This window comes from Oncorhynchus mykiss, chromosome 30 (assembly GCF_013265735.2).
Source record: "Oncorhynchus mykiss isolate Arlee chromosome 30, USDA_OmykA_1.1, whole genome shotgun sequence".
Classification (NCBI taxonomy): Eukaryota; Metazoa; Chordata; class Actinopteri; order Salmoniformes; family Salmonidae; genus Oncorhynchus; species Oncorhynchus mykiss.
Window position 1 is genome coordinate 19205409 of NC_050570.1, and position 25661 is coordinate 19231069.

Below are 25661 nucleotides of genomic sequence, written 5' to 3' on the forward strand. Positions count from 1 at the left end.
CGATGTCATTTACATAACAGCCTCCAACACTACTCAGCAAACTGGATGTAGTCTATCACCGTGCCATCCTTTTGTCACCAAAGCCCCATACACTACCCACCACTGCGACCTGTATGCTCTCGTTGGCTGGCCCTCGCTACATATTTGTCGCCAAACCCACTGGCTCCAGGTCATCTATAAGTCTTCGCTAGGTAAAGCCCCACCTTATCTCAGCTCACTGGTTACCATAGCATGCGCTCCAGCAGGTATATTTCACTGGTTACCCCCAAAGCCAACACTTCCTTCGGCTGCTTTTCCTTCCAGTTCTCTGCTGCCAATGCACGGAATTGGAAAAAAATTAATCACTGAAGATGGAGACCTATCTCCCTCGCTAACTTTAAGCATCAGCTGTTAGAGCATCTTACTGATCAATGTACCTGTACACAGCCAATCTGTAAATACAACACCCTCATCCCAATATTATTCATCTTTTTGCTACCCAATATCTACTTGCACATCTATCACTGCACTGTTAAACGCTAAATTGTAATTATTTCGCCACTATGGCTTATATATTGCCTTACCTCCCTAATCTTACTGCATTTGCACACACTGTATATAGATTTTCTATTGTGTTATTGACTGTACGTTTATCCCATGTGTAACTCCGTTGTTTTTGTCGCACTGCTTTGCTGTATCTTGGCCAGGTCGCAGTTGTAAATGAGAACGTGTTCTCAACTGGCCTATCTGGTTCAAAAAAGGTGAAATAAAAAAATAAATATGTTTATTTTCTCAGGGTTAAAATGATTTGCCTAAAATGCTTTTGTAAAAGATTTAAAGTAAAATCCTTAAAATAAAAAAAAGTGTTTGATACTGAATTCAAACGAAATTGCACTTGAGCAGTAGCTTCGAGAGGTCATGACATTGAAGTCAGTAGAAATGTCTTTAACTCAAAGTCCACAAATTCTATGGTGCTTTACAGGACTTCTCATTGTAGCACTTTATTTTATGGTAAAGAAATGACCAAGTAGATAATTAAATGGTAATTACACTGTAATAACCCATTTGTTACACTACTTGTTTGTACCAGAATAATAACTGGAAGTATCGTTCAACTCCGTAAATCTTATAAGTTGTTAAAGGGTCAAACAAATAAACAACATCATAGTAATGATCATTTATTTAGGTAGAGAATTTTGGCAGTGAAGACACACAGAAACTGAGTTCATTAGAGAAAATTCACAAGTGTTGCATGAGAATCGACCACAGTACATCTTGCCCAGCATTTAGTACTGAATGACCAATAACAGCCCAGTATACTGCTCAGTGAGATGGCCAGAATGTCAGTATTAGAGAATGAGCGTTATAGTAATAACCAGTGTGATGGAGAGAATAGATGAAACGTAGGAGTGTATATGGTAGGGACCGGTTTCACTGTGTGGGTTAGACAGGTGGGGTGGAGGTGTTAATGCTGGTTAGGCAGTGTGGGAGAGCCGGTATCCTTGGGATTCCGTTAAAAGGGGGGTGGGTGTCAGTGTGTAGAGGCCTCGGCACAGGAGGAACTGAATTAGTGTCCTTGTGGGCTAGTGTGAAAATATAATTCATATCGTCTGTGACAAACTATTGGGGGTGAGTGTTTGGGTGAGGCTCGATGCACAGGGAGCTGGCTGTTCAGAATGTTGTAGATACAAAAGTAATGTAAGAACGGACATGCCTATTCTGAATGACAGTCTGTTCTGCACAGTACATTTCCAACTGAACATCCTGTAAGAGGCTCGGCACACATTACAGTTCCTGCAAATGGAGTACGAAGCAATACGTGAATGTCGTATTTGTCAAAATGGGCGGTTTCTTTTTTGCCTGCTACGCAGATTTTCACTGCTCAAAGTTTGAAATGAAACATACTATTCCTTACCCCCTGGTGGGAGGCTCTCATGTAGATAATGAGGCTGTATCACGCCAAACTCACTAGGTTAAAATGAAACCAGAAACATAGTTCCTCTTTCGGCACAAAGTTGTTTCTCTTCACAAAATTATCCTCAACTTATAAATTGCAACAACAACTTTTTTTTTAACAAGCACCAGTTCTGGTATAAATCCTTGAAAACAAAAGTGATGAATGTACAAACGCCGTTTATAAACTTTCAAACCGCAACATTTTCTCAAAGCTCCATGGAAAAATGTGTAGCTACAATTGTAAGAAATGAACTTTAAAATAAAAAAAAGTGACACCAAGAAAAGGGCTGTAAAATGCTGACCCACATTCAGCCACGTTCAGCCACATTCAGCCACATTCAGCCACATTCAGCCACATTCAGCCACATTCAGCCACATTCAGCCACATTCAGCCACGTTGACAGGCTGAACAGAATCGGAATTAACATACAATTTAAAAACATTGTCCTCAGTCACCCTCAACAAGTTTGATTGACATACACTGGTGTACAAAACATTAGGAACACTTTCCTAATATTGCGTTGCACCCCATTTTGCCCTCAGACCAGCCTCAATTTGTTGGGGCATGGAGTCTATAAGGTGTTGAAAGTGTACCACAGGGATGTTTTTGACACTCAAACCGGTGTGCCTGGCACCTACTACCATAGCCCATTCAAAAGGCACTTAAATATTTTTGTGTCTTGCCCATTCACCCTCGGAGTGGCAAACACATAATCCATCTCTCAATTATTGCAAGGCTTAAATATCTTTAACCTGTGTCCTCCCCTTCATCGACACTGATTGAAGTGCGATTTAACAGGTGACATCAATAAGGGATCATAGCCTTCACCTGGTCAGTGTCATGGAAAGAGGTGTTCCTAATGATTTGTTCATTGTGTGTGACACGGTTTTCTGCCCTGTAAAAAAAAAACGAATCAAAGAGAAACTAAATGATACTCCATTTTGTTCTGAGGTAAAAAGAGTTTAAGATTAGGTCACTCATTCCATCTACTTCCCACCTCCCGAAGTCACCCAAACACTAAGAAATGCATTTCTATTAGGACTGCTAATCAATGCGTCAGGCAGCGCAATCCGGGCCTCACATAGAGACCCATCCTATTTGTGTCACTACACCATAGAGGTGAGATAGGACAGCTAGACAATAATAAAAAGGAAATAACTTGTTAAAACCAAGTAGTAACCTATCACACAGCTCACAATGAGGTGCAGCCCCACGTGGTACACAGTGGACAGGAAGGCCACAGTCTGCTACTGGTGTGGGGGAGGGGGGCACAGCGGTGGGGGTCCGATTGGGGACAAGGGAATAGGTCATTCAGAGTCTACCTCATTGACTTGAACTCATTACCCCATGTTTGGTCCTTCTCAGTCTCCCAGCATATCTGGGGGGGGGGGGGGGGCTGGAGCACTGTACAGCAGTGCAGCAGGAAGTCAAAGTTGGCCGAGGTGTTCATGGCATAACACAGGCTTACTAGGATGATGCAGGAGGCCTGGGTGTTTTAGGCAAGGGACATGGCCAACAGGAAGACCAAGCGACAGTACATGCAGGGCGGGCCAGGCTGTTTCACTCAATGGGGAACTGGCTGCTGAGGAGTCAACTCCCAGGAACAGTCTGGTGACAGAGGGGAAATGGTCAGGTAAAAAAAAAGGACCATCTGTATGGGTCAGATACATCTAAGATAAACACTGATAACTGATTCCTGTTAAAAACCTGTCAAAGACCAAGTTTACAAATCTGATTGAATTCCTCTGACTACAACACAATGTCTATTTCAGGGTAGATTTATTTTAAATACATGTTAATTACAGTATACCTCATAGGGGGAGATCAGTGTTAGTCAGGTCAATCGAGCAGACACTAAGATCATTAATGATTAACTAATTAGTAAGTTAAGAACAGGTTGTAAATGACTAACCTGTCACCTATTCTCAAAGTTGAAGAGCTCACCTTGCAGGGAACAAAAATGACAGTGTGAAAAACTGAACGCTGAAAACACACTGTGCTGGTGAGACAAACAGAGGTGAAGGACTATAAAAACTGCCCAAAAATACTAATGAAACGCATGCTCTAGATGCAAAAAGCAGTTAGTCACAACACATACAGGTGAAGTCTCTACAACAGTCACAGTCAGGGGTGCACGCGGTAGATTTTTTTTAATGGGTCTAATTGTAAAGACATGTCATTTAACAGTAAAAATGTGTTACATTTTAATGTGGCATGCACACAAATAGTAATGATGTGGTCATCTGATTAGCTAGCATCGATCATCATGTCACCAGAATAAAACCCTTGATATTTATTGGAAAGGGGTAACAAGCCTTTCCAATAAAGCATCACCACACTGTGAAGTTCATCATAACTCATTTAATCTATAGCCTAATAAACTGCATGCTTTACCGAGTGGGAAGACCACACCATATCATCGCATAACTCCACGTTTACTTCAATTTGATGGTTATTATATAAATATTTGCACATAACGGAATTTCTATCATAAATTCCCATAATTAATTTTACCGACAAGATCCACCTTGTTGAGTGTTTTGTTTAGTCAAATTGGAAAGTTTGCCAACAAATTAGGTGTTTCCATCAGGCCTGTCGTGACATTTATCTGGCATGTCCATTACTCACATGAAAAGGTTGGATGGAAACCTGGTTATTGTTAAAAAAAAATTAAAAAGAAGAATTCACTTAAATCAGCTACCTGCAGCTGTGCACATTCATCTACTCAAAAATAATTCCAGCATCCAGTTGATGAATGGAAATCTGTTCCAAACATCATAATGACATTCATCGATTGCTATTAGGCCTACTACTAGTGGATGCCAAGTTTCGCCCCAAAATGTTTTTTTTTAATTTTTTAAATTTTTTTATACATGAAATGTTTCATAAATTTCCTTCAATACACAAGTGGCTGAATCTCAGCGCGAGCAAACCAGCATATCAGTCTGTGTAGCCCATATATCCAGTGCTGTCTCGCCCAAAATACTATGACAGGCGCCATTTCGCTCGCAAGGATGCTTTCTCCAGTGAGATTGATGCGTTATGTTCTTGTCTTGGTCTAATTATAAATATTTAGAGACCCGCTCCCCAGTTTGCCTATTCAGGGGAATAGATCATCCCTGTGGCTCCCCCGTAATTCGCACTCCTTGTATCTAGCATGGTCAGGTCTGTCAGTAAGGTGCCCAGGTAAGGTATTGTCCCTGCATGGCACCCTGGGAAAAGTAAAAGCATAGGATAAACCATACCAATACATCTGCAGCCACTGCCAAGCTTCTCACTGACTTCCCTCCTTAAAAACGTAAACACAAACAGGGCCTTGAACACAAACTGCCAGTGGCTTGTAGCTTGCTCCGTCTCTCACCATTTCATTTTTCCTCTGGAGTCGTTTGTGAGTGTGTTTCTGGTGCTCCTTAGCACAGCCTACCTGATTGGCAAACTTAGAGGTGCCCTCCTGTAGTGGAAAAGGTAGATTGTGTAAATATCAAGTCACTACTGCAATCAATTAAATCATAAATCAATCAACCACTACACCAATAGCCAAACCTTCTCATATAATTGTATTAATTAACAGAGCAGTCTCTCACCCCCCATCAGCAGCTCTCGGCTCGTCAGGTAGTTGTTGTGATGCGAGAAGACGTCTGATAGCTCCTCAAACGTAGACATGCTGTCTCTGGGGGAATTACAGAGAAAAGATTAGAACTAATTGGAAATGCATTGGAACTCCTCCACATAAGTTGTGACTAATCAGTTCATATGCATTCAGGATGTGAAAGAGACTCACTTGGGCACCCAGGACCAGGCCCTCTTCAGTCTGTAGAGTGGGTTGGACTGCAGTGCAGACACAATGGCACGGAGCGAGGAGAAGTTCTTAAGCACGCGACACTCCTGAGCGATGTCTATCCAGCGCTTGATGACCCGTGCCCTGAGAAGCGGGTGGATCTGGCGTCGGTGCAGTATGGTGCTGACCACACACGCTGCCACAGCGTTGAACTGGGTAATGGTGGCACGGATGGTGGGAGCACTGTGCTTGTTCTGTTTCTTATCCCTCTGGGACCAGATGGAGCCCAGGCAGTGGTGAGGAATCACCTTATTGAACAACAACTGGAAACAGACAAACTAATTAAGCCGTGTTCACATTGGCTTAATTTCGTAGGTGGTTTGAAGTCCGGTAGAAATCTGATTCCTTGTCCATGTGACTTGTGTCTAGCTTGCTAGCTACTCTAACAGTTTGACAAGAACATGTGGTAGCTAACTAGCCTGTTAATTGTTTACAAACAAATGAATGTGCTAGAATGCTAAACAGCTACCTAGCTAGCTAGTTGATTGCTGTGGCTAGCCAAAAATAATTTGTTTTGAAAGTTGAATCAACTTATCCTGAGCTTTTAAAAGTGTTCTTACACTATCATTTTGAACATTCAAAGCAAATGGGAAGATTCCATGTCAGGCATTGTTGTCACCTTAGCTTTCTACATAACCTCTGAGTAATAGGATGCACGAGCACCACCACCAATCAGCCTACACCACTGCGCATACCCATCATTACTATGACAACTAGCGTAGCCATGTCAGGAAATGGCTGCTGTCTGAAAACAAACAAATCCGATTTGGTCACTTGTAACTTACTGTTTGGACAGTACATAGTCCAAAACGGATTTGAAAAAAAACAGATTTTAGCATTAAGGCCTGCAGTGTGAATAAGGCTTTAGACTATTAGGTTGCGTTCATACAGGCAGCCCAACTCTGATCTTTCATCCACTAATTGGTCATTTGACAAATCACATTAGATTTTCACATCAGATCTTTTCAGAGCTGATCTGATTGGTCAAAAGACCAAACAGTGAAAATAAGAGAATTGGACTTCCTGTCTAGACACAGGCATAGTATTAAAAACCTTAAACGTATATTTATCACTCATTGTTCAAATCCCACCTGGGAATCCATACTCCCACCCAGACCCCCTCCCTCAGCCTCTCTCTTACCACATCCATATAGGTCAGTTGCTCTGCCACCAAATCTGTATCAAATGACATGAAGTCTTCCTGGACCTCAATCTCCACTTCCTCATCCTCACACAGGCCGAAGGAGCGTATGCTGTCAAAACGGCTGGAGAAACCTACCAGGAGTAATGATCAGATTAATGATGGAAGGCCAAACATGGAGATCAAATCAAAGTTTATTTGTCACGTGCGCCAAATATAACAGGTGTAAACCTTACAGTGAAATGCTTACTTATAGGCTCTAACCAATGGTGCCAGAAAAGGTGTGTGTGTGTGCGTGTGTGTGTGTGTGTAGGTAAGTAAAGAAATAAAACAACAGTAGAAAGACATTTGAAAAAAAGAGTAGCAAGGCTATCTATATACAGACACTGGTTAGTCAGGCTTATTGAGGTAGTATGTACATGTAGGTATCGTTAAAGTGACTATGCATATATGATGAACAGAGAGTACCAGAAGCGTAAAAAGAGGGGTTGGCGGGTGGTGGGACACAATGCAGATAGCCCGGTTAGCCACTGTGCGGGAGCACTGGTTGGTCGGGCCAATTTAGGTAATATGTACATGAATGTATAGTTAAAGTGACTAAGCATATAAGATAAACAGAGAGTAGCAGCAGCGTAAAAGATAGGTTGGGAAGGGGGGCACACATTTCAAAGTCCGTGTAAGCATTTGGTTTGGAGTCTTTTGGCTTGGGGGTAAAAACTGTTGAGAAGCCTTTTTGTCCTAGACTTGGCACTCCGGTACCACTTGCCATGCGGTAGTAGAGAGAACAGTCTATGACTGGGGTGGCTGGGGTCTTTGACAATTTTTAGGGCCTTCCTCTGACACCGCCTGGTGTAGAGGTCCTGGATGGCAGGCAGCTTTGCCCCAGTGATGTACCGGGCCGTACGCACTACCCTCTGTAGTGCCTTGCGGTCAGGATGCTCTCGATGTTGCAGCTGTAGAACATTTTGAGGCTCTCAGGACCCATGCCAAATCTTATTAGTTTCCTGAGGGGGAATAGGCTTTGTCGTGCCCTCTTCACGACTGTCTTGGTGTGTTTGGACCAAACTACTTTGTTGTTGTGGACACCAAGGAATTTGAAGCTCTCAACCTGCTCCACTACAGCCCCGTCGATGAGAATGGGGACGTGCTCGGTGCTCCTTTTCCTCTAGTCCACAATCATCTCCTTAGTCTTGGTTACATTGAGGGATAGGTTGTTATTCTGGCACCACCCGGCCAGGTCTCTGACCACCTCCCTATAGGCTGTCTAGTCGTTGTCAGTGTTCAGGCCACTGTTGTGTCGCTTCAAACTTAATGGTGTTGGAGTCGTGCCTGGCCATGCAGTTGTGGGTGAACAGGAAGTACAGGAGGGGACTGAGGCATGCATCCCTGGGGAGCTCCAGTGTTGAGGATCAGCGTGGCAGATGTGTTGCTACCTACCCTCACCACCTGGGGGTGGCCTGTCAGGAAGTCCAGGATCCAGTTGCAGAGGGAGGCGTTTAGTCCCAGGATCCTTAGCTTGGTGATGAGCTTTGAGGGTACCATAGTGTTGAACGCTGAGCTGTAGTCAATGAACAGCATTCTCACATATGTGTTCCTTTTGTCCAGGTGGGAAAGGGCAGTGTGGAGTGCAATAAAGATTGCGTCATCTGTGGATCTGTTTGGGCGGTATGCAAATTGGAGTGGGTCTAGGGTTTCTGGGATAATGGTGTTGATGTGAGCCATTACCAGCATTTCAAAGCACTTCATGGCTACGGACGTGAGTGTTACGGGTCTGTAATCATTTAGACAGGTTGCCTTTGTGTTCTTGGGCACAGGGACTATGGTGGTCTGCTTGAAGCATGTTGGTATTACAGACTTAATCAGGGACATGTTGAAAATGTCAGTGAAGACACCTACCAGTTGGTCAGCACATGCCCGGAGCACATGTCCTGGTAATCCGTCTGGCCCCGCAGCCTTGTGTATGTTGACCTGTTTAAAGGTCTTACTCGCGTTGGCTACGGAGAGCGTGATCACACGGTCGTCTGGAACAGCTGATGCTCTCATGCATGCCTCAGTGTTGCTTGCCTCGAAGCGAGCATAGAAGTGGTTTAGCTCATCTGGTAGGCTCGTGTCACTGGGCAGCTCGCGGCTGTGCTTCCCTTTGTAGTCTGTAATAGTTTGCAAGCCCTGCTACATCCGACGAGCGTCGGAGCCAGTGTAGTATGATTCAATCTTAGCCCTGTATTTACGCTTTGCCTGTTTGATGGTTCATCGCAGGGCATAGCGGGATTTCTTGTAAGCTTCCGGGTTAGAGTTCCGCACCTTGAAAGCGGCAGCTCTACCCTTTAGCTCAGTGTGAATGTTGGCTGTAATCCATGGCTTCTGGTATGTACGTACAGTCACTGTGGGGACGACGTCCTCAATGCACTTATTGATAAAGCTAGTGACTGATGTGGTGTATTCCTCAATGTCATCGGAAGAATCCCGGAACATGTTCCAGTCTGTGATAGCAAAGCAGTCCTGTAGTTTAGCATCTGCTTCATCTGACCATTTTTTTAATAGACCGAGTCACTGGTGCTTCGCTTCCTGCTTTAATTTTTGCTTGTAAACAGGAATTAGGAGGATAGTGTTGTGGTCGGATTTACCAAATGGAGGGCGAGGGAGAATTTTGTACGCGTCTCTGTGTGTGGAGTACAGGTGATCTAGAATTGTTTCCCTCTGGTTGCACATTTAACATGTTGATAGAGATTTGGTAGAACGGATTTAAGTTCCCCTGCATTAAAGTCTCCGGCCACTTGGAGCGCCGCCTCTGGGTGAGTGGTTTCCTGTTTTCTTATTTCCTTATACAGCTGACTGAGTGTAGTCTTAGTGCCATCATCTGTCTGTGGTGGTAAATAAACAGCCACGAAAAGTATAGCTGAGAACTCTATAGGCAAGTAGTGTGGCCTGCAGTTTATCACAATATACTCAACTTCAGGTGAGCAAAATCTATTGACTTCCTTAGATTTCGTGCACCAGCTGTTGTTTACAAATATGCACAGACCGTCCCCCCTCGTCTTAGGGTGTGTGCTGTTCCATCCTGACGGTGCAGCGTATATCCCGCTAGCTGAATATCCATGTCGTCATTCAGCCACGATTCCGTGAAGCATAGGATATTACAGTTTTTGATGTAGCATTGGTAGAATATTCGTGATCGTACCTCATCTAGTTTATTGTCCAATGATTGCACGTTGGTGGGTAATATTGATGGTAAAGGCAGCTTTCCTAGTTGTCTTCTGCGGGTCCGGACGAGGCATCTGGCTCTTCGTCCTCTGCATCGCTTCCTCTTGCGAATAATTGAGATGTCTGCCCTGTGGGGTGTTTGGAGAATATCGTGTGAGTCCTGTTGCTGCGGTTGTTGTTGTTGAAGAAATCTTCGTCTAATCCGAGGTGAGTGATCTCTGTCCTGATATCCAGAAGCTCTTCGTCTAATCCGAGGTGAGTGATCTCTGTCCTGATATCCAGAAGCTCTTCGTCTAATCCGAGGTGAGTGATCTCTGTCCTGATATCCAGAAGCTCTTCGTCTAATCCGAGGTGAGTGATCTCTGTCCTGTTATCCAGAAGCTCTTTTCTGCAGTAAGAAACATTGCAGAAACATTGTGTACAAAATAATTTACAAATATCGCAAAGAAAACAACACATAATAGCACAATTGGTTAGGAGACCGTAAAACGGCGGCCATCTCCTCCGGCGCCATCTAATAAAGGTATTTTTAGAGAGAAAGAGAGATACAAAGATAAAAACTAAAGAATTGAGAGGATAGAGTACTAATTAACGAGATATCTTACTGTTCCACCCACCCTCTGAGTCTACATCCAGACTGGCCTCAGCCTTCAGCTGCTCCAGTAGACTCTGGGCTTTACGCATGGGCTCCGATCCAGGCAGGGCCCTCTGTAGGTAGGCCATCACCCTGTGGAGGCAGGGGTAGGATGGAGGCTCTTGGAAGTCCTCTCGATACTGGCCCATCCAGGCTCTCAAGATGGAGGCAAGGGCACTAAGGGGGATGAGGGTCAGCAAGAGTCAGGGAGGGCTGCTGGGAGTAAGCTGCTGCTGACATAGGGCAAAGCAGACAGGAAAGCTACACAGTAACAACTCAACTTCACTTGAATCAATATGGAAATCAAGTGAAGACAGACTAAATAAAGCAGGAGATGTTGAGAAATCTTACATTCGAACAGCTCCTTTGGTTTCAGAGGTTCTACATTGCTCAGTCTGTTCTTCACTATCCTCTGGAATTCCATACCTGAGAGAAAGACAACAAAAAATTCAGCACCACTATCTACCATCAGTCTAAATGCAGTGAGACCAGTAAGTCTCCTCAGCCTCTTCATATAGAGCAGTAGTGTTCTTCAACCATGGTTCTGGAGAGCCACAGTATACACACTTTGTCTCAGCTCAACACTTACACATACGTGACTTCATCAAAATCATGTTGATTATTGAACCAGGTGTTATAGCACTATGACTGGGACAAAAGCCTGCACACACTAGGTCCCACCAGGACCAGCTGTTGTCAGCTCCTGCTATACACTCTAGCCACCATGGGCCCCCAGCCCAGAACCAGACGTACTTGTCTAGCAGTAACTGCAGCACGGTGTGCGTGCTGGCGAAGGTGCGGTATGTAGACAGGAAGATGCTGGTGTAGGTGAGGTCATTGCCCCGGAACCCCGTCAGCAGGGTCTCTACCAGCCGCTCCAGAGTTCCAGCACGGATCTTCCAGGTTTCTAGCTGACTCACCGTGTGGCCGGGTGGCAGCCGGTCCCCCGCTGCCTGTGACGAGACAAGATGGAAAGAACCAGGGATATTAGAACAATGAGAACGGTGAGAGAGGTTGAAACAAAGGCACCCTATATTTACATTTTTAGGCAGATGTGTCAGAGTATTGTCTCTGCTGAGAGAAAAGGAAGAGAGGGCGAGAGAGAAAAGGAAGAGAGGGCGAGAGAGAAAAGGAAGAGAGGGCGAGAGAGAAAAGGAAGAGAGGGCGAGAGAGAAAAGGAAGAGGGCGAGAGAGAAAAGGAAGAGGGCGAGAGAGAAAAGGAAGAGGGCGAGAGAGAAAAGGGAGAGGGCGAGAGAGAAAAGGAAGAGGGCGAGAGAGAAAAGGGAGAGAGAGAAAAGGGAGAGAGCGAGAGAGAAAAGGGAGAGGGCGAGAGAGAAAAGGGAGAGGGCGAGAGAGAAAAGGGAGAGGGCGAGAGAGAAAAGGGAGAGGGCGAGAGAGAAAAGGGAGAGGGCGAGAGAGAAAAGGGAGAGAGCGAGAGGAAAAGGGGAGAGCGAGAGAGAAAAGGGGGAGAGCGAGAGAAAAAAGGAAGAGGGCGAGAGAAAAAAGGAAGAGGGCGAGAGAAAAAAGGAAGAGGGCGAGAGAAAAAAGGAAGAGGGCGAGAGAGAAAAGGAAGAGGGCGAGAGAAAAAAGGAAGAGGGCGAGAGAAAAAAGGAAGAGGGCGAGAGAAAAAAGGAAGAGGGCGAGAGAAAAAAGGAAGAGGGCGAGAGAAAAAAGGAAGAGGGCGAGAGAAAAAAGGAAGAGGGCGAGAGAAAAAAGGAAGAGGGCGAGAGAAAAAAGGAAGAGGGCGAGAGAAAAAAGGAAGAGGGCGAGAGAAAAAAGGAAGAGGGCGAGAGAGAAAAGGAAGAGGGCGAGAGAGAAAAGGAAGAGGGCGAGAGAGAAAAGGAAGAGGGCGAGAGAGAAAAGGAAGAGGGCGAGAGAGAAAAGGAAGAGGGCGAGAGAGAAAAGGAAGAGGGCGAGAGAGAAAAGGAAGAGGGCGAGAGAGAAAAGGAAGAGGGCGAGAGAGAAAAGGAAGAGGGCGAGAGAGAAAAGGAAGAGGGCGAGAGAGAAAAGGAAGAGGGCGAGAGAGAAAAGGGAGAAGAGAGAAACCTTTGTGCTGCTGGCGCGCTACAATAGGGAACTACAACAGGTGACCTTGCTGAGGCGTAGGCTGGCACGCTGCTGGGCGCAGGGGAGTGTGGAGGCATAGCGACTCCTCAGCTGGACAGGCCACCCCGCCGTGCCTCGCACACGCAGCAGGAAGTCAAAGTTTACAGAGGTGTTCATGGCGTAAAACATATTAGCGTTGTCAGGAATCACCAGTTCTGGAAAACAAAGGATTTTTTATGACAATATTATCACAAGTCGGTAATTACAAATGAGAGTATGAAAGACTGAGTGTGATATTTGAGTGACAGGGAGAATATTTGTACCTCTTTCGTCAGAGATGACCTGCACCAGCTCGTATCCCTCCCCAGGCTCACTCTCCAGGTTGTGTTTGGCCACGGCTCTAGAGATCACTGCTGGAGTCTTATCCTGACTCGTCAACTGGGGAGGGAACAACACCATGTACCAATCAAAAACCACTAAAAGGGTTCCATACATTTATTCAAAATGTCTTGGCCATCTGAATCAAAGTACTAATCTCCTGCTGAGACGTACCATGATGCTCTTGTAGAGGTTGCCGTTGCCCTGCTCCAGGCTGACTCTGATGATGCAGGCGTCCTGGGCCTGGGTGTTGTAGGCAGGGGGCAGGGGAGAGGAGGGGGACATGGGCGTTAGGGAGAGCAACCGTCTTGTGTGCGACTGCCTGGTGACAGAGGGAAAATGTTCAGGTTTAAAAAAATAAAAAAAAAGGACCATCTATTTGGGTCAGATAAATCTAATATAAAACACACTGATATAACTGATTCTTGTTAATATATATTGGGCTCTATTTTAACTAATCTAAAGCAAATCAAATCTATTTATATAGCCCTTCGTACATCAGCTGATATCTCAAAGTGCTGTACAGAAACCCAGCCTAAAACCCCAAACAGCAAGCAATGCAGGTGTAAAGCAATGGTAAATATTAGTGCTGGCGGTAGAGTTATAGGTTCAGGGTGTCTACAAAATATTTTTGCTATTTTCACAACCTGAATAATGACAAAAGGACTGGGTTTTGATGAATAAACAAGTTAAGGGTGTGTCAAAGCTTGGCCCCTCACTGGCCTATCAATGTGCTCCATGGTTAAATATGTGCTTCAAGTTGTCTATTCACAGTCTCCTATGTATTGCGTTGTTAGTCCATTAAATAGTTCACCCCATATTTGCTAAATATGTTGAACATGTTTGCTGTCCACATTGTTCTAATTGCATTGCTAAACATAGGCTATAGCATTCCCACTGATATAGGGGCTAGGCCTACTGTAAATTGTAGTCTGGACATCTGCCACTAGCACAGTCAGTGTAGTCAGCTCAGCTATTCCCATTGAGGCCGTGTCTGTGCCTCGACCTAGGTAGGGTAAAACGAAACATGGTGGTGTTCGCCTTACCAATCTCACTAGAATAAAGACCTCCTCCATTCCTGCCATTATTGAAAGAGATCATGATACCTCACATCTCAAAATAGGGCTACTTAATGTTAGATCCATCACTTCAAAGGCAGTTATAGTCAATGAACTAATCACTGATCATAATCTTGATGTGATTGGCCTGACTGAAACATGGCTTAAGCCTGATGAATTTACTGTGTTAAATGAGGCCTCACCTCCTGGTTACACTAGTGACCATATCCCCCGTGCATTCCGCAAAGGCGGAGGTGTTGCTAACATTTACGATAGCAAATTTCAATTTACAAAATCTTTTGAGCTTCTAGTCATGAAATCTATGCAGCCTACTCAATCACTTTTTATAGCTACTGTTTACAGGCCTCCTGGGCCGTATACAGCGTTCCTCACTGAGTTCCCTGAATTCCTATCGGACCTTGTAGTCATAGCAGATATTCTAATTTTTGGTGACTTTAATATTCACATGGAAAAGTCCACAGACCCACTTCCAAAAGGCTTTCGGCGCCATCATCTACTCAGTGGGTTTTGTCCAACATGTCTCTGGACCTTCTCACTGCCACAGTCATACTCTGGATCTAGTTTTGTCCCATGGAATAAATGTTGTGGATCTTAATGTTTTTCCTTATAATCCTGGACTATCGGACCACCATTTTATTATGTTTGCAATCGCAACAAATAATCTGCTCAGACCCCAACCAAGGAGCATCAAAAGTCATGCTATAAATTCTCAGACAACAAAGATTCCTTGATGCCCTTCCAGACTCCCTATGCCTACCCAAGAACGTCAGAGGACAAAAATCAGTTAACCACCTGAGGAACTCAATTTAACCTTGCGCAATACCCTAGATGCAGTTGCACCCCTAAAAACATTTGTCATAAGAAACTAGCTCCCTGGTATACAGAAAATACCCGAGCTCTGAAGCAAGCTTCCAGAAAATTGGAACGGAAATGGCGCCACACCAAACTGGATGTCTTCCGACTAGCTTGGAAAAGACCGTACCGTGCAGTATCGAAGAGTCCTCACTGCTGCTCGATCATTCTATTTTACCAACTTAATTGAGGGAAATAAGAACAAGACAAAATTTATTTTTGATACTGTTGCAAAGCAAACTAAAAAGCAGCATTCCCCAAGTGAGGATGGCTTTCACTTCAGCAGTAATAAATTCATGAACTTCTTTGAGGAAAAGATCATGATTATTAGAAAGCAAATTACGGATTCCTCTTTAAATCTGCGTATTCTTCCAAAGCTCAGTTGTCCTGAGTCTGCACAACTCTGCCAGGACCTAGGATCAAGAGACACTCAAGTACTATATCTCTTGACACAATGATGAAAATAATCATGGCCTCTAAACCTTCAAGCTGCATACTGGACCCTATTCCAACTAAACTACTGAAAGAGCTGCTTCCTGTGCTTGGCCCTCCTATGTTGAACATAATAAACGGCTCTCTATCCACCGGATGTTTACCAAACTCACTAAAAGTGGCAGTAATAAAGCCTCTTGAAAAAGCCAAACCGTGACCCAGAAAATATAAAAAACTAAAATCAGCCTATATCGAATCTTACATTCCTCTCAAATTTTAGAAAAAGCTGTTGCGCAGAAACTCACTGCCTTCCTGAAGACAAACAATGTATACGAAATGCTTCAGTCTGGTTTTAGACCCCCTCATAGCACTGACACTGCACTTGTGGTGGTGGTAAATTACCTTTTAATGGCATCAGACCAAGGCTCTGCATCTGTCCTCGTGCTCCTAGACCTTAGTGCTGCTTTTGATACCATCGATCACCACATTCTTTTGGAGATTGGAAACCCAAATTGGTCTACACGGACTAGTTCTGGCATGGTTTAGATCTTATCTGTCGGAAAGATATCAGTTTGTCTCTGAATGGTTTGTCCTCTGTCAAATCAACTGTAAATTTCGGTGTTCCTCAAGGTTCCGTTTTAGGACCACTATTTTCACTATATATTTTACCTTTTGGGGATGTCATTCAAAAACATAATGTTAACTTTCACTGCTATGCGGATGACACACAGCTGTACATTTCAATGAAACATGGTGAAGCCCCAAAATTTCCCTCGCTAGAATCCTGTGTTTCAGACATAAGGAAGTGGATGGCTGCAAACTTTCTACTTTTAAACTCTGACAAAAAGAGATGCTTGTTCTAGGTCCCAAGAAACAAATATCTTCTGTTGAATCTGACAATTCATCTTGATGGTTGTACAGTCGACTCAAATAAAACTGAAGGACCTCGGTGTTACTCTGGACCCTGATCTCTCTTTTGACGAACATATCAAGAATGTTTCAAGGACAGCTTTTTTTCCATCCATAACATTGCAAAAATCAGAAACTTTGTCCAAAAATTATGCATAAAAATTAATCCATGCTTTTGTTACTTCTAGGTTAGACTACCGCAATGCGCTACTTTCCAGCTACCCAGATAAAGCACTAAATAAACTTCAGTTAGTGCTAAATACGGCTGCTAGAATCCTGACTAGAACCAAAAAATATGTTCATATTACTCCAGTGCTAGCCTCCCTACACTGGCATCCTGTTAAGGCAAGGGCTGATTTCAAGGTTTTACTGCTAACCTACAAAGCATTACATGGGCTTGCTCCTACCTATCTCTCTGATTTGGTCCTGCCGTACATACCTACACGTACGCTACGGTCACAAGACGCAGGCCTCCTAGAATTTCTAAGCAAACAGCGGGAGGCTTTCTCCTATAGAGCTCCATTTTTATGGAATGGTCTGCCTACCCATATGAGAGACGCAGACTCGATCCTTAAGTCTTTACTGAAGAATCATCTCTTCAGTGGGTCAAATGATTGAGTGTAGTCTGGCCCAGGAGTGTGAAGGTGAACGGAAAGGCTCTGGAGCAACGAACTGCCCTTGCTGTCTCTGCCTGGCCGGTTCCCCTCTTTCCACTGGGATTCTCTGCCTCTAACCCTATTACAGGGGCTGAGTCACTGGCTTACTGGTGCTCTTCCATGCCGTCCCTAGGAGGAGTGCGTCACTTGAGTGGGTTGAGTCGCTGACGTTGTCTTCCTGTCTGGATTGGCTCTCTAGAGACAGCGGGAGCGGTAGAGATACTCTCAATGATCGGCTATGAAAAGCCAGCTGACATTTACTCCTGAGGTGCTGACTTGTTGCACCCTCGACAACTACTGTGAATATTATTATTTGACCATGCTGGTCATTTATGAACATTTGAACATCTTGGCCATGTTCTGTTATAATCTCCACCCGGCACAGCCAGAAGAGGACTGGTTCCTCTAGGTTTCTGCCTTTATAGGGAGTTTTTCCTAGCCACCGTGCTTCTACACCTGCATTGCTTGCTGTTTGGGGTTTTAGGCTTGGTTTCTGTACAGCACTTTGATAAATCAGCTGATGTAAGAAGGGCTATATAAGTCAGTTTGATTTGATTAACTTTTCCAATGCTAGTTAAAGGATGCAGTTTCCCATTGAATTAACTACAAAAAAGGTAAGATGTTTTTTAAATTCTAGTGCTGCTCTGCAAACAAGGTTGTTAGCTAGCTAGCTCTGGTCCAACTTTAAACAAACTCTGAAGTTCAAAGACATTTCAAAGTTATAATTCTGTGGGACAAAGATAATGCATGTCATAAAAAGATGCCCAGCGGCAAGCTTCCTCCATCCGCTCTTGCAAAATTTCTGTTGCATCTCACGCCCTACACTGTGACTGGCAGCACTATGATTCAACCATGCCGTTACTGCAAAATACAATTTGCTCTTAACAACTTCCCTATATAGCTTAGAAAAATCAGCCATAGCAAGCTGCTCTATCCGCACTGATTGGTGAAGTCATTTAATGTCAAACTAAATGTTTAAAAAAATATTAACATTTCAGAGGTTAAAAAAGGAACAGAAAAGAACGTTAGTCATTTTTTAAAAAATTGTTCTGTTTAGAAAGAAAATATTGTTTTCCAATTTTGGTTCCAACCATACACAAACAGACCCCATTTCAAAGGAAACAAGCACTCAGTAAGATCAGGTGTGGCCAATTAGGGGGCGCAGCCAATATGCCTGAAGACACTTAAGAGTTTTGTTGATGCTGAGAATGGAATGTGTTTATTTTACCTCCTTTTTTTTCTCCCCAAATTTGTGATATCCAATTGCAATCTTGTCTCATCGCTGCAACTCCCCTGTACTGAGAATGTTCCAAAGCAAGCAACAATCATGGTGTAGGTGCCCTCCAGGACACCTACACCACCCGATGTCACAGGAAGGCCATGAAGATCATCAAGGCCAACCACCCGAGCCACTGCCTGTTCACCCCGCTATCATCCAGAAGGTCAGTACAGGTGCATCAAAGCTGGGACCGAGAGACTGAAAAACAGCTTCTATCTCAAGGCCATCAGACTGTTAAACAGCCACCACTAACATTGAGTGACTGCTGCCAACACACTGACTCAACTCCAGCCACTTTAATAATGGGAATTGATGGAAATGTATGTAAAATATATATATCACTAGCCACTTTAAACAATGCTACTTAATATATTGTTTACATACATTACTCATCTCATATGTATATACTGTACTCTATATCTACTGCATCTTTATGTAATACATGTATCACTAGCCACTTTAAACTATACCACTTTGTTTACATACCCTACATTACTCATATGTATATACTGTACTCTATATCTACTGCATCTTTATGTAATACATATATCACTAGCCACTTTAAACTATGCCACTTTGTTTACATAACCTACATTACTCATCTCATATGTATATACTGTACTCGATGCCATCTACTGCATCTTGCCTATGCCGTTCTGTACCATCACTCATTCATATATCTTTATGTACATATTCTTTATCCCTTTACACTTGTGTGTATAAGGTAGTAGTTTTGGAATTGTTAGTTAGATTACTCGTTGGTTATTACTGCATTGTCGGAACTAGAAGCCCAAGCATTTCGCTACACTTGCATTAACATCTGCTAACCATGTGTATGTGACAAATACATTTGATTTGATTTCCAGAAGGTTGTGGGAAGGTGGTATGCAAAATAACCATAGGACAACCACACTCACCAAGCTCTAAGAGACATCTGTTCTCAGAACATTATGTGCTATCTGGGCAAAGCTCCAATATAAAGAGAAAGGGTGAACATCCACTCACCATTATACTGCTTTCAAATGTAATGTTTTGTAAACATAATGGAACCATCTTACCATCATATTTGCACTTTTCCAGAAATAGACAATGAAATTGCATTGCAGTCGAGCCATAAACCCATGACAACAATATTTCTAAATAAGATCGGGTCAGAAGCACGATATCATAAAATCCCTTTGCTCGTTCCATGGCACTGTGCACACATACTGTAGGCCTAAATGTCTTTACGCGTACCAGACGCACATCTATCTATACAATATACTAGGCTCCTGTCAATTGTATCACTGCCCATGTGATAGTGATATGGCATTACAGGAAGATTGAAGAGATTGGAATTGCGTGTCTTTGGTAATCGGGGGTGCTCTTTGAAAATAAGGATGGATAGCCTACTTAAACAAGCGAAATGCAGGTATGTGAATAATGAAAAGGCATGAGGGCAAAAACCTCCATCATATTTCGAAGCACTATGTAGACCATTTATTCATAGGCTACTTTTGACTAAATGTCCAAGTTAAAAAGACACAGCTTTGCGATTCTGCTAAACTAGCCTTGATTGGGGGCAGGGTAGGCTTTGCTTGTTTTTTATGCAAATAAACAAAAACAAACAGAAAAGGGGGGAACTAATCATTTTTGGAAATTTCTAAATACGAGATTCACTGGCATAAAATTCACTTCCATGGGCACCGTGCTTCATGGCTGGATAGGCTACACTTACACTCAAAATCAATGCCATTATCAACTGCGTTACCCACAACCTGCTTTTTGTGAGACTTAAAAACTACCCATTAGCGCTGCATGAAATTGTCCCTTTGGGGTTGTTTTTAGGACACAACTTAAATATTGCCACCCCTCCCAACTCAGCGCAAGTGAGCTGATTTTAGACAGATAAATTGACAGAACTGCCATTAGAGCTGGAAAATGCCAGTGCTCCAGTGAACGTCTCAATATTGCAAACTAACAAGAGTTTGACACTTAAGCCTCCTCAGCGTCAGACGGTAATAGAGACAAATAAGGCTACGGTTCCAAATCTGATTGTAGTCAACAGAATTTGATCATGTCTATTATTTCAGGTTAGATTTATTTTAAATCCCAATGTTACGTACATGTTACATGTTAATTCCTCCAGTGTGTACTTACTGGCTAAGTCTCTTGACAATGCCCTTGCAAAGTTTGCATAAAGTCTTACTTCTGTCTCCCACTCCTTCAATGTCACAAGACATGGCATGGCTGCAGAAGACAGAGAATAATCATGATATCACTACTACCAGTCCACTTATCCTGAGTAGGAGTAAAACAATCAGAAAGAGATGGAGCAGAGAGGATAGAGGGAGTAAGAGCTGATGTAGAGAGAGTGTGAATGATTACTGACGCTTGTACCTCTCCTCCTCTCTGTGTTGAGGCTGGCCCTTGAACCAGCGCAGGAAGGCAGCGTTGGCAATAAGACAGTAGCTGTTACACGCAGACTGCAGCAGCTTGATCCGAGCTATCACCTCAAACTCCCGCAGAGTCAGAGAGAGAGATCAAGGTCACAGTCAATTTATTTAACTAGGCAAGTCAGTTAAGAAAAAATTCTTAATGTAAAAAGCTGACTAACAATGACCTTTCACCCTTTACCTAATTAGTGGGTTAGAACGGGTTAAAAATGACACTCACCCTTCGCATCTTCTCAAAGTTGATTAGCCCCCCCTGCAGAGAACACAAAGAGGAGTGTGAAAGACTGAACAATGATACCACACTGTGCTGGCAGACTAAAAACTGTCAAACACATTCCTCAAATACTCATGCTCTATATGCAAACAGCGGTCACAACAAACAGGAGAATTCTACAACCAAACAGAAGGAGTGAGTAGGATGATAGTAAGGCTCACCTCTACTAGGTCTGACCGGGCTGTATCTAACATGGTCAGGTCTGTCAGGAAGGTGCCCAGGTAAGGTATTGTCCCCTGCATGGCACCCTGGGAGGAGAGACAGAGCAATGGTTCAAAATCATACCGATACATCAACAGGCACAGCCAAGCTTATCTCACTTTGACTCCCCTCCTTAAAATGTAAACAAACAGGGCCTTGAACACAAACTGCCAGTGGCTTGTAGCTTGCTCAATCTCTCACCATTTCTAATTTCCTCTGGAATCGTTGGTGAGTGTGTTTCTGGTGCTCCTTAGCACAGCCTACCTGATTGGCAAACTTAGAGGTGCCCTCCTGTAGGGGAAAAAGTAGATGTGTAACTATCAAATCACTACTACATTCAATCACTACACCAAAAACCAAACCCTCTCATATGATGGTATTAACAGAGCAGAGTCTCACCCTCATCAGCAGCTCTTCGCTAGTCAGGTAGAGTTTGTGATGTAAGATGTCTGATTGCTCCCCAAATGAAGACATGCTGTCTCTGGGGAATTACAGAGAGAAAGACTATAACTAATTGGGAATGCATTGGAACTCCTCCACATTAGTTGTGACTAATCAGTTCATATGCATTCAGGTTGTGAAAGAGACTCACTTGGGCACCCAGGACCAGGCCCTCTTCAGTCTGTAGAGTGGGTTGGACTGCAGTGCAGACACAATGGCACGCAGCGAGGAGAAGTTCTTAAGCACGCGACACTCCTGAGCGATCCAGCGTCTATCCAGCGCTTGATGACCCGTGCCCTGAGAAGCGGGCAGATCTGTTGTCGGTGCCGTATGGTGCTGACCACACACGCTGCCACAGCGTTGAACTGGGTGATGGTGGCACGGATGGTGGGAGCACTGTGCTTGTTCTGTTTCTTATCCCTCTGGGACCAGATGGAGCCCAGGCAGTGGTGAGGAATCACCTTGAACAACAACTGGAAACAGACTAAATTTGAATATTAGTATTAAAACAACGTATACTTATCCTGCATTGTTCCAATCCCACCAGTAACAGTCTCCTCAGCCTCTCAATGCAGAGCAGTAGTGTTCTTCAACCATGGTTCTGGAGAGCCACAGTCTATACACACTTTGTTCCAGCTCAACACTTACACATACGTGACTTCATCAAAATCATGTTGATTAGATGATTTCTGAACCAGGTGTTATAGCACTATGGCTGGGACAAAAGCCTGCACACACTAGGTCCCACCAGGACCAGCTGTTATCAGCTCCTGCTATACACTCTAGCCACCATGGGCCCCCAGCCCAGAACCAGACGTACTTGTCTAGCAGCTGCAGCACGGTGTGCGTGCTGGCGAAGGTGCGGTATGTGGACAGGAAGATGCTGGTGTAGGCAAGCTTATTGTCCCTGAATGCCATCAGTTGGGTCTGCACCAGCCGCTCCAGTGTTCCTTCCTGGATCTTTACAGCTGGTTTCCTTTCTTTCACAACCCTCCACCTGCAATGGGACAAGATGTAAAGAACCAGGGATAGGTGTTGAGACAACGACACCCTATATTTAATTCTAAGCCGATTTGGGAGTGAGAACTTGCTGCTACAACAAGAAACACTCCAATCTGATTGTAATCACGGAACAGAGCGCCCCTCATTGACCCTGTCCTCTGGCTCAAAGAGGGAGGCAAAGAGGACAGCAGACTCTGTCCAACTTACCAGCTCTTTACTCTCAGTCAGCACTGCTCTCTGGCAAATATCTAGCCACTGGAAATGTACTGACTGCCGAGTAGCAAAAATATACATTCACACTATATTTGCATAGAATTTCTAGTTGGATGGCACTCTGAGAAGTGCCACAACAGTAAACAAAGCACCAGTGTGGCTCACCGTTTACATCATCTTGCTTTCCACTAAACAACTTGATTACAAGTCAACAGTAAACAAACCACCACACAGACAATAGCTAGGTTTCCATCCAACTTTCATGCAAATGTTCTAAAATATTTGAAAATACATTTTCCCACCAGACATGTTTCCGTCAAATGTACTTGTTGCAGATTAAAAGCTGTGCACGATGACGTAGTGCACATAAAAATAACAAGCTAAATGGGTTTCAATCGCATTTTCAACTCTACTGATGGTTTTGTCAAAAACAATGTTGGGTCATGTGCCCACTCGGGTCATGGCAGGTACACGCTAGCCAACAGCTTGCAGATAATGGGTATAGCCTACATGTGATTATTATGGACATTTTTATTTGTCAAACGGCAGCCGAGCATTGATCATCATGTCACCAGAATAAGAAACTCAATATTTATTGTAAAGGAGCAACAAGCTCATCCCCTTGCACTTACCACCCTGTGAAGTTCATCATTTATTTCATCTGTAGCCTAATAAACTGCATGCTTTCCAGAGTCATAGTGGGAGGACCACACACAGCGTCATCCCTTGACTCTTGGAAAGTTCACAAATGTGTTGTTTCCATCAGGCCGGTCATGACATTTTTTAACCAACGTTTACTTTACTCGCATACAAAAAAAAAGGTTGGACAGAAACCTGGTTAGTCTTGCTTTCACTGGCTTACTCATATACATAACTCCCACTCAGGACCTGGATAATGCTCTAATGTTCTGAGCACAAATTGCTTCACCTTGCTTGTGGTTGGCTGGATGAAAGTTTCATCATCCAATTATTTCAGAGCTACAGAAGTGAACGTTTCACCATTGCACAGATTGTGGTGATACATTGGCACAAGAATTATTAGAATATGGCAAATATGAGTACATTATTGCATTCTAGCCATGCCTGCCAGCCTACCTGAGACATGAAACCACTAGGTTAGAGGGGATAATGGCTGTTGCCAATTTATTAAATGCACAATTAGCCTAAATGGGTAATGGAAAGACTTCAACCACCTACATTTTTATTCGACATTCCAGGTCTTTGCAAAACATATATTTTTAGCTGTGACGTCATTACCTCCAGCTGTTGTTAATATACAGTTACAGTTCAATGGAAATGCACCCCGCAGCAGGCAATTGTTGCCTCAATGTTCTATGCAAACACTCTACATGTCGGGAAAAAAAGTCTGGTTTATTTTCTCATCCATAGACTATTTAGCTGCAAGACAATAACACAGCAAGGCAAATAAACAAAACCTTTTTGGGCGAACTCAGTTGGTCTCAATTTACTGTTGAGAATTAGAATAGAATACACAAGGTGTACTTTCAAATTTTGATTGCGCAACAGCAGTCACTCAATTAGCCCATGTCAGCAAAACATTTCTAGATTGGTAAATTAGTCTAGCGGCCAGCTATCTAAACTTGTAGTGAGTATAGTCGAAAAACCGACCAGGGAGGGCCCCATTGATAATCAGTTATATTAAAAACCGAAAACATTTTCCTCTATCCTATGGCAAAATGTTTAGAATTGTAGGAAATTAACTTGTGGGTACACAGACCCACGAAACGAACCACTGCAGGCCCCTCATGAGTTCTGATTTTTTTGTGGTCCCCACTGCTATCAAAGTTGCCCCTCCCTGGTCTAGAGGGTTTATTAACGAGTGTCGAATTTGATCAACAATTTTACTAATTTGCTACCCACGTCAGGCTTATTTAATCGAATAGAAGTTTGATAATGGTTAGGTTTTAAGAATGCACCGATACGTTTAGGCAACTTTGAAAAAACACTATCAGAGATGTACCAGTTCACATGAGTATGTGGTCACTAATTAGCTAGAATGGCCCCAATTGATCTCGCCTCCCTTCCATCTTTTGATTATTTATTTATTTCAATTTTTAGAGCAGTAACTCGACTAGCTTGTCAATATAATACAATATATTAACTCAATGTTATAATGTACCCCTCTATTCCATTATCTGCTACATTCCCAAGCCTAATAGCCCCTCAACCTACAGCCTCTGAAGATTACTCTTAAAACGCAAAATAGTCTGCAGCACCTAAAGAAAAAAAAAACTTTTTTACCATCTTAATTTTTCAGGTGAATCTCATGACCAGCGCTTTATGATCCGAGGACTGCATCAGAATACGGTAAATCTACCCTGGGCAGAAATATTTCAAGTCCCCAGCCACATGGTCCTGCTCTGTAAAATATTTTCTCCTCCACTACACACACACACAATCTGTCACAAATCTGTCTGCATTGTCCCCACTTGGTTTCAAATCTTCTTGTTCTCCTTCTGTGGATTTTTTATGGCGGTTGGCAACCAACGTTAAGGCGCATTACTGCCACCAACTGTACTGGAGTGTGGAACATTGTCAAGGAAGGCAGAGAGGAAGGGGAGCGGGAGGGATATCTCGGCCAACAATGTATTCTCCAGCAGGCGGCATTTTTTTTTTCGCTCACCAATCTTGAAGTTTTTGTGCGAGGTTTATTTGGTCGAATATACGTTTTGTAATGCTTAGGTTGTTATGAG

General features: G+C 43.5%; 1 protein-coding gene across 11 annotated transcripts; it reads right to left on the reverse strand.

Moving 5' to 3' along the window:
- Window positions 1–1144: 1144 nt before the first annotated feature.
- Window positions 1145–25414, reverse strand: LOC110522757 (ral guanine nucleotide dissociation stimulator-like 1). Of its 11 annotated transcripts, none has more exons than XM_036969094.1 (22): window positions 25210–25413; window positions 22553–22729; window positions 21884–22205; window positions 21691–21772; window positions 21493–21582; window positions 21252–21338; window positions 21037–21069; window positions 20761–20882; window positions 20521–20610; window positions 13349–13496; window positions 13120–13234; window positions 12842–13011; window positions 11504–11703; window positions 11102–11176; window positions 10722–10927; window positions 6916–7049; window positions 5718–6037; window positions 5521–5606; window positions 5298–5387; window positions 4565–4585; window positions 3849–3880; window positions 1145–3544 (listed from the first exon to the last, which is right to left on the reverse strand). In XM_036969094.1, the coding sequence occupies exons 4-19, from the start codon at window positions 21763–21765 to the stop codon at window positions 5374–5376; spliced, it is 1965 nt and encodes a 654-aa protein (XP_036824989.1). In that variant the 5' UTR covers window positions 21766–21772; window positions 21884–22205; window positions 22553–22729; window positions 25210–25413; the 3' UTR covers window positions 1145–3544; window positions 3849–3880; window positions 4565–4585; window positions 5298–5373. The 11 variants fall into 11 exon arrangements, with proteins under 11 accessions (XP_036824989.1, XP_036824988.1, XP_036824992.1 ...); XM_036969093.1 differs by having other exon boundaries at window positions 4451–4585; XM_036969097.1 differs by lacking the exon at window positions 4565–4585 and having other exon boundaries at window positions 20761–20879; window positions 25210–25414.
- Window positions 25415–25661: the final 247 nt, after the last annotated feature.

Bases quoted from the DNA above. Each gene is read 5' to 3' on its own strand.
- LOC110522757 (XM_036969095.1), bottom strand. From the start codon at position 21,765: ATGTCTTCATTTGGGGAGCAATCAGACATCTTACATCACAAACTCTAC. The intron at 13,497-20,520 runs GTAAGTACACAC...CTCTGTCACCAG, and splicing joins ATTGTCAAGAGACTTAGCCA to GCAGTCGCACACAAGACGGT. The intron at 7,050-10,721 runs GTAAGATATCTC...TACTCCTGGTAG, and splicing joins CTCAGAGGGTGGGTGGAACA to GTTTCTCCAGCCGTTTTGAC.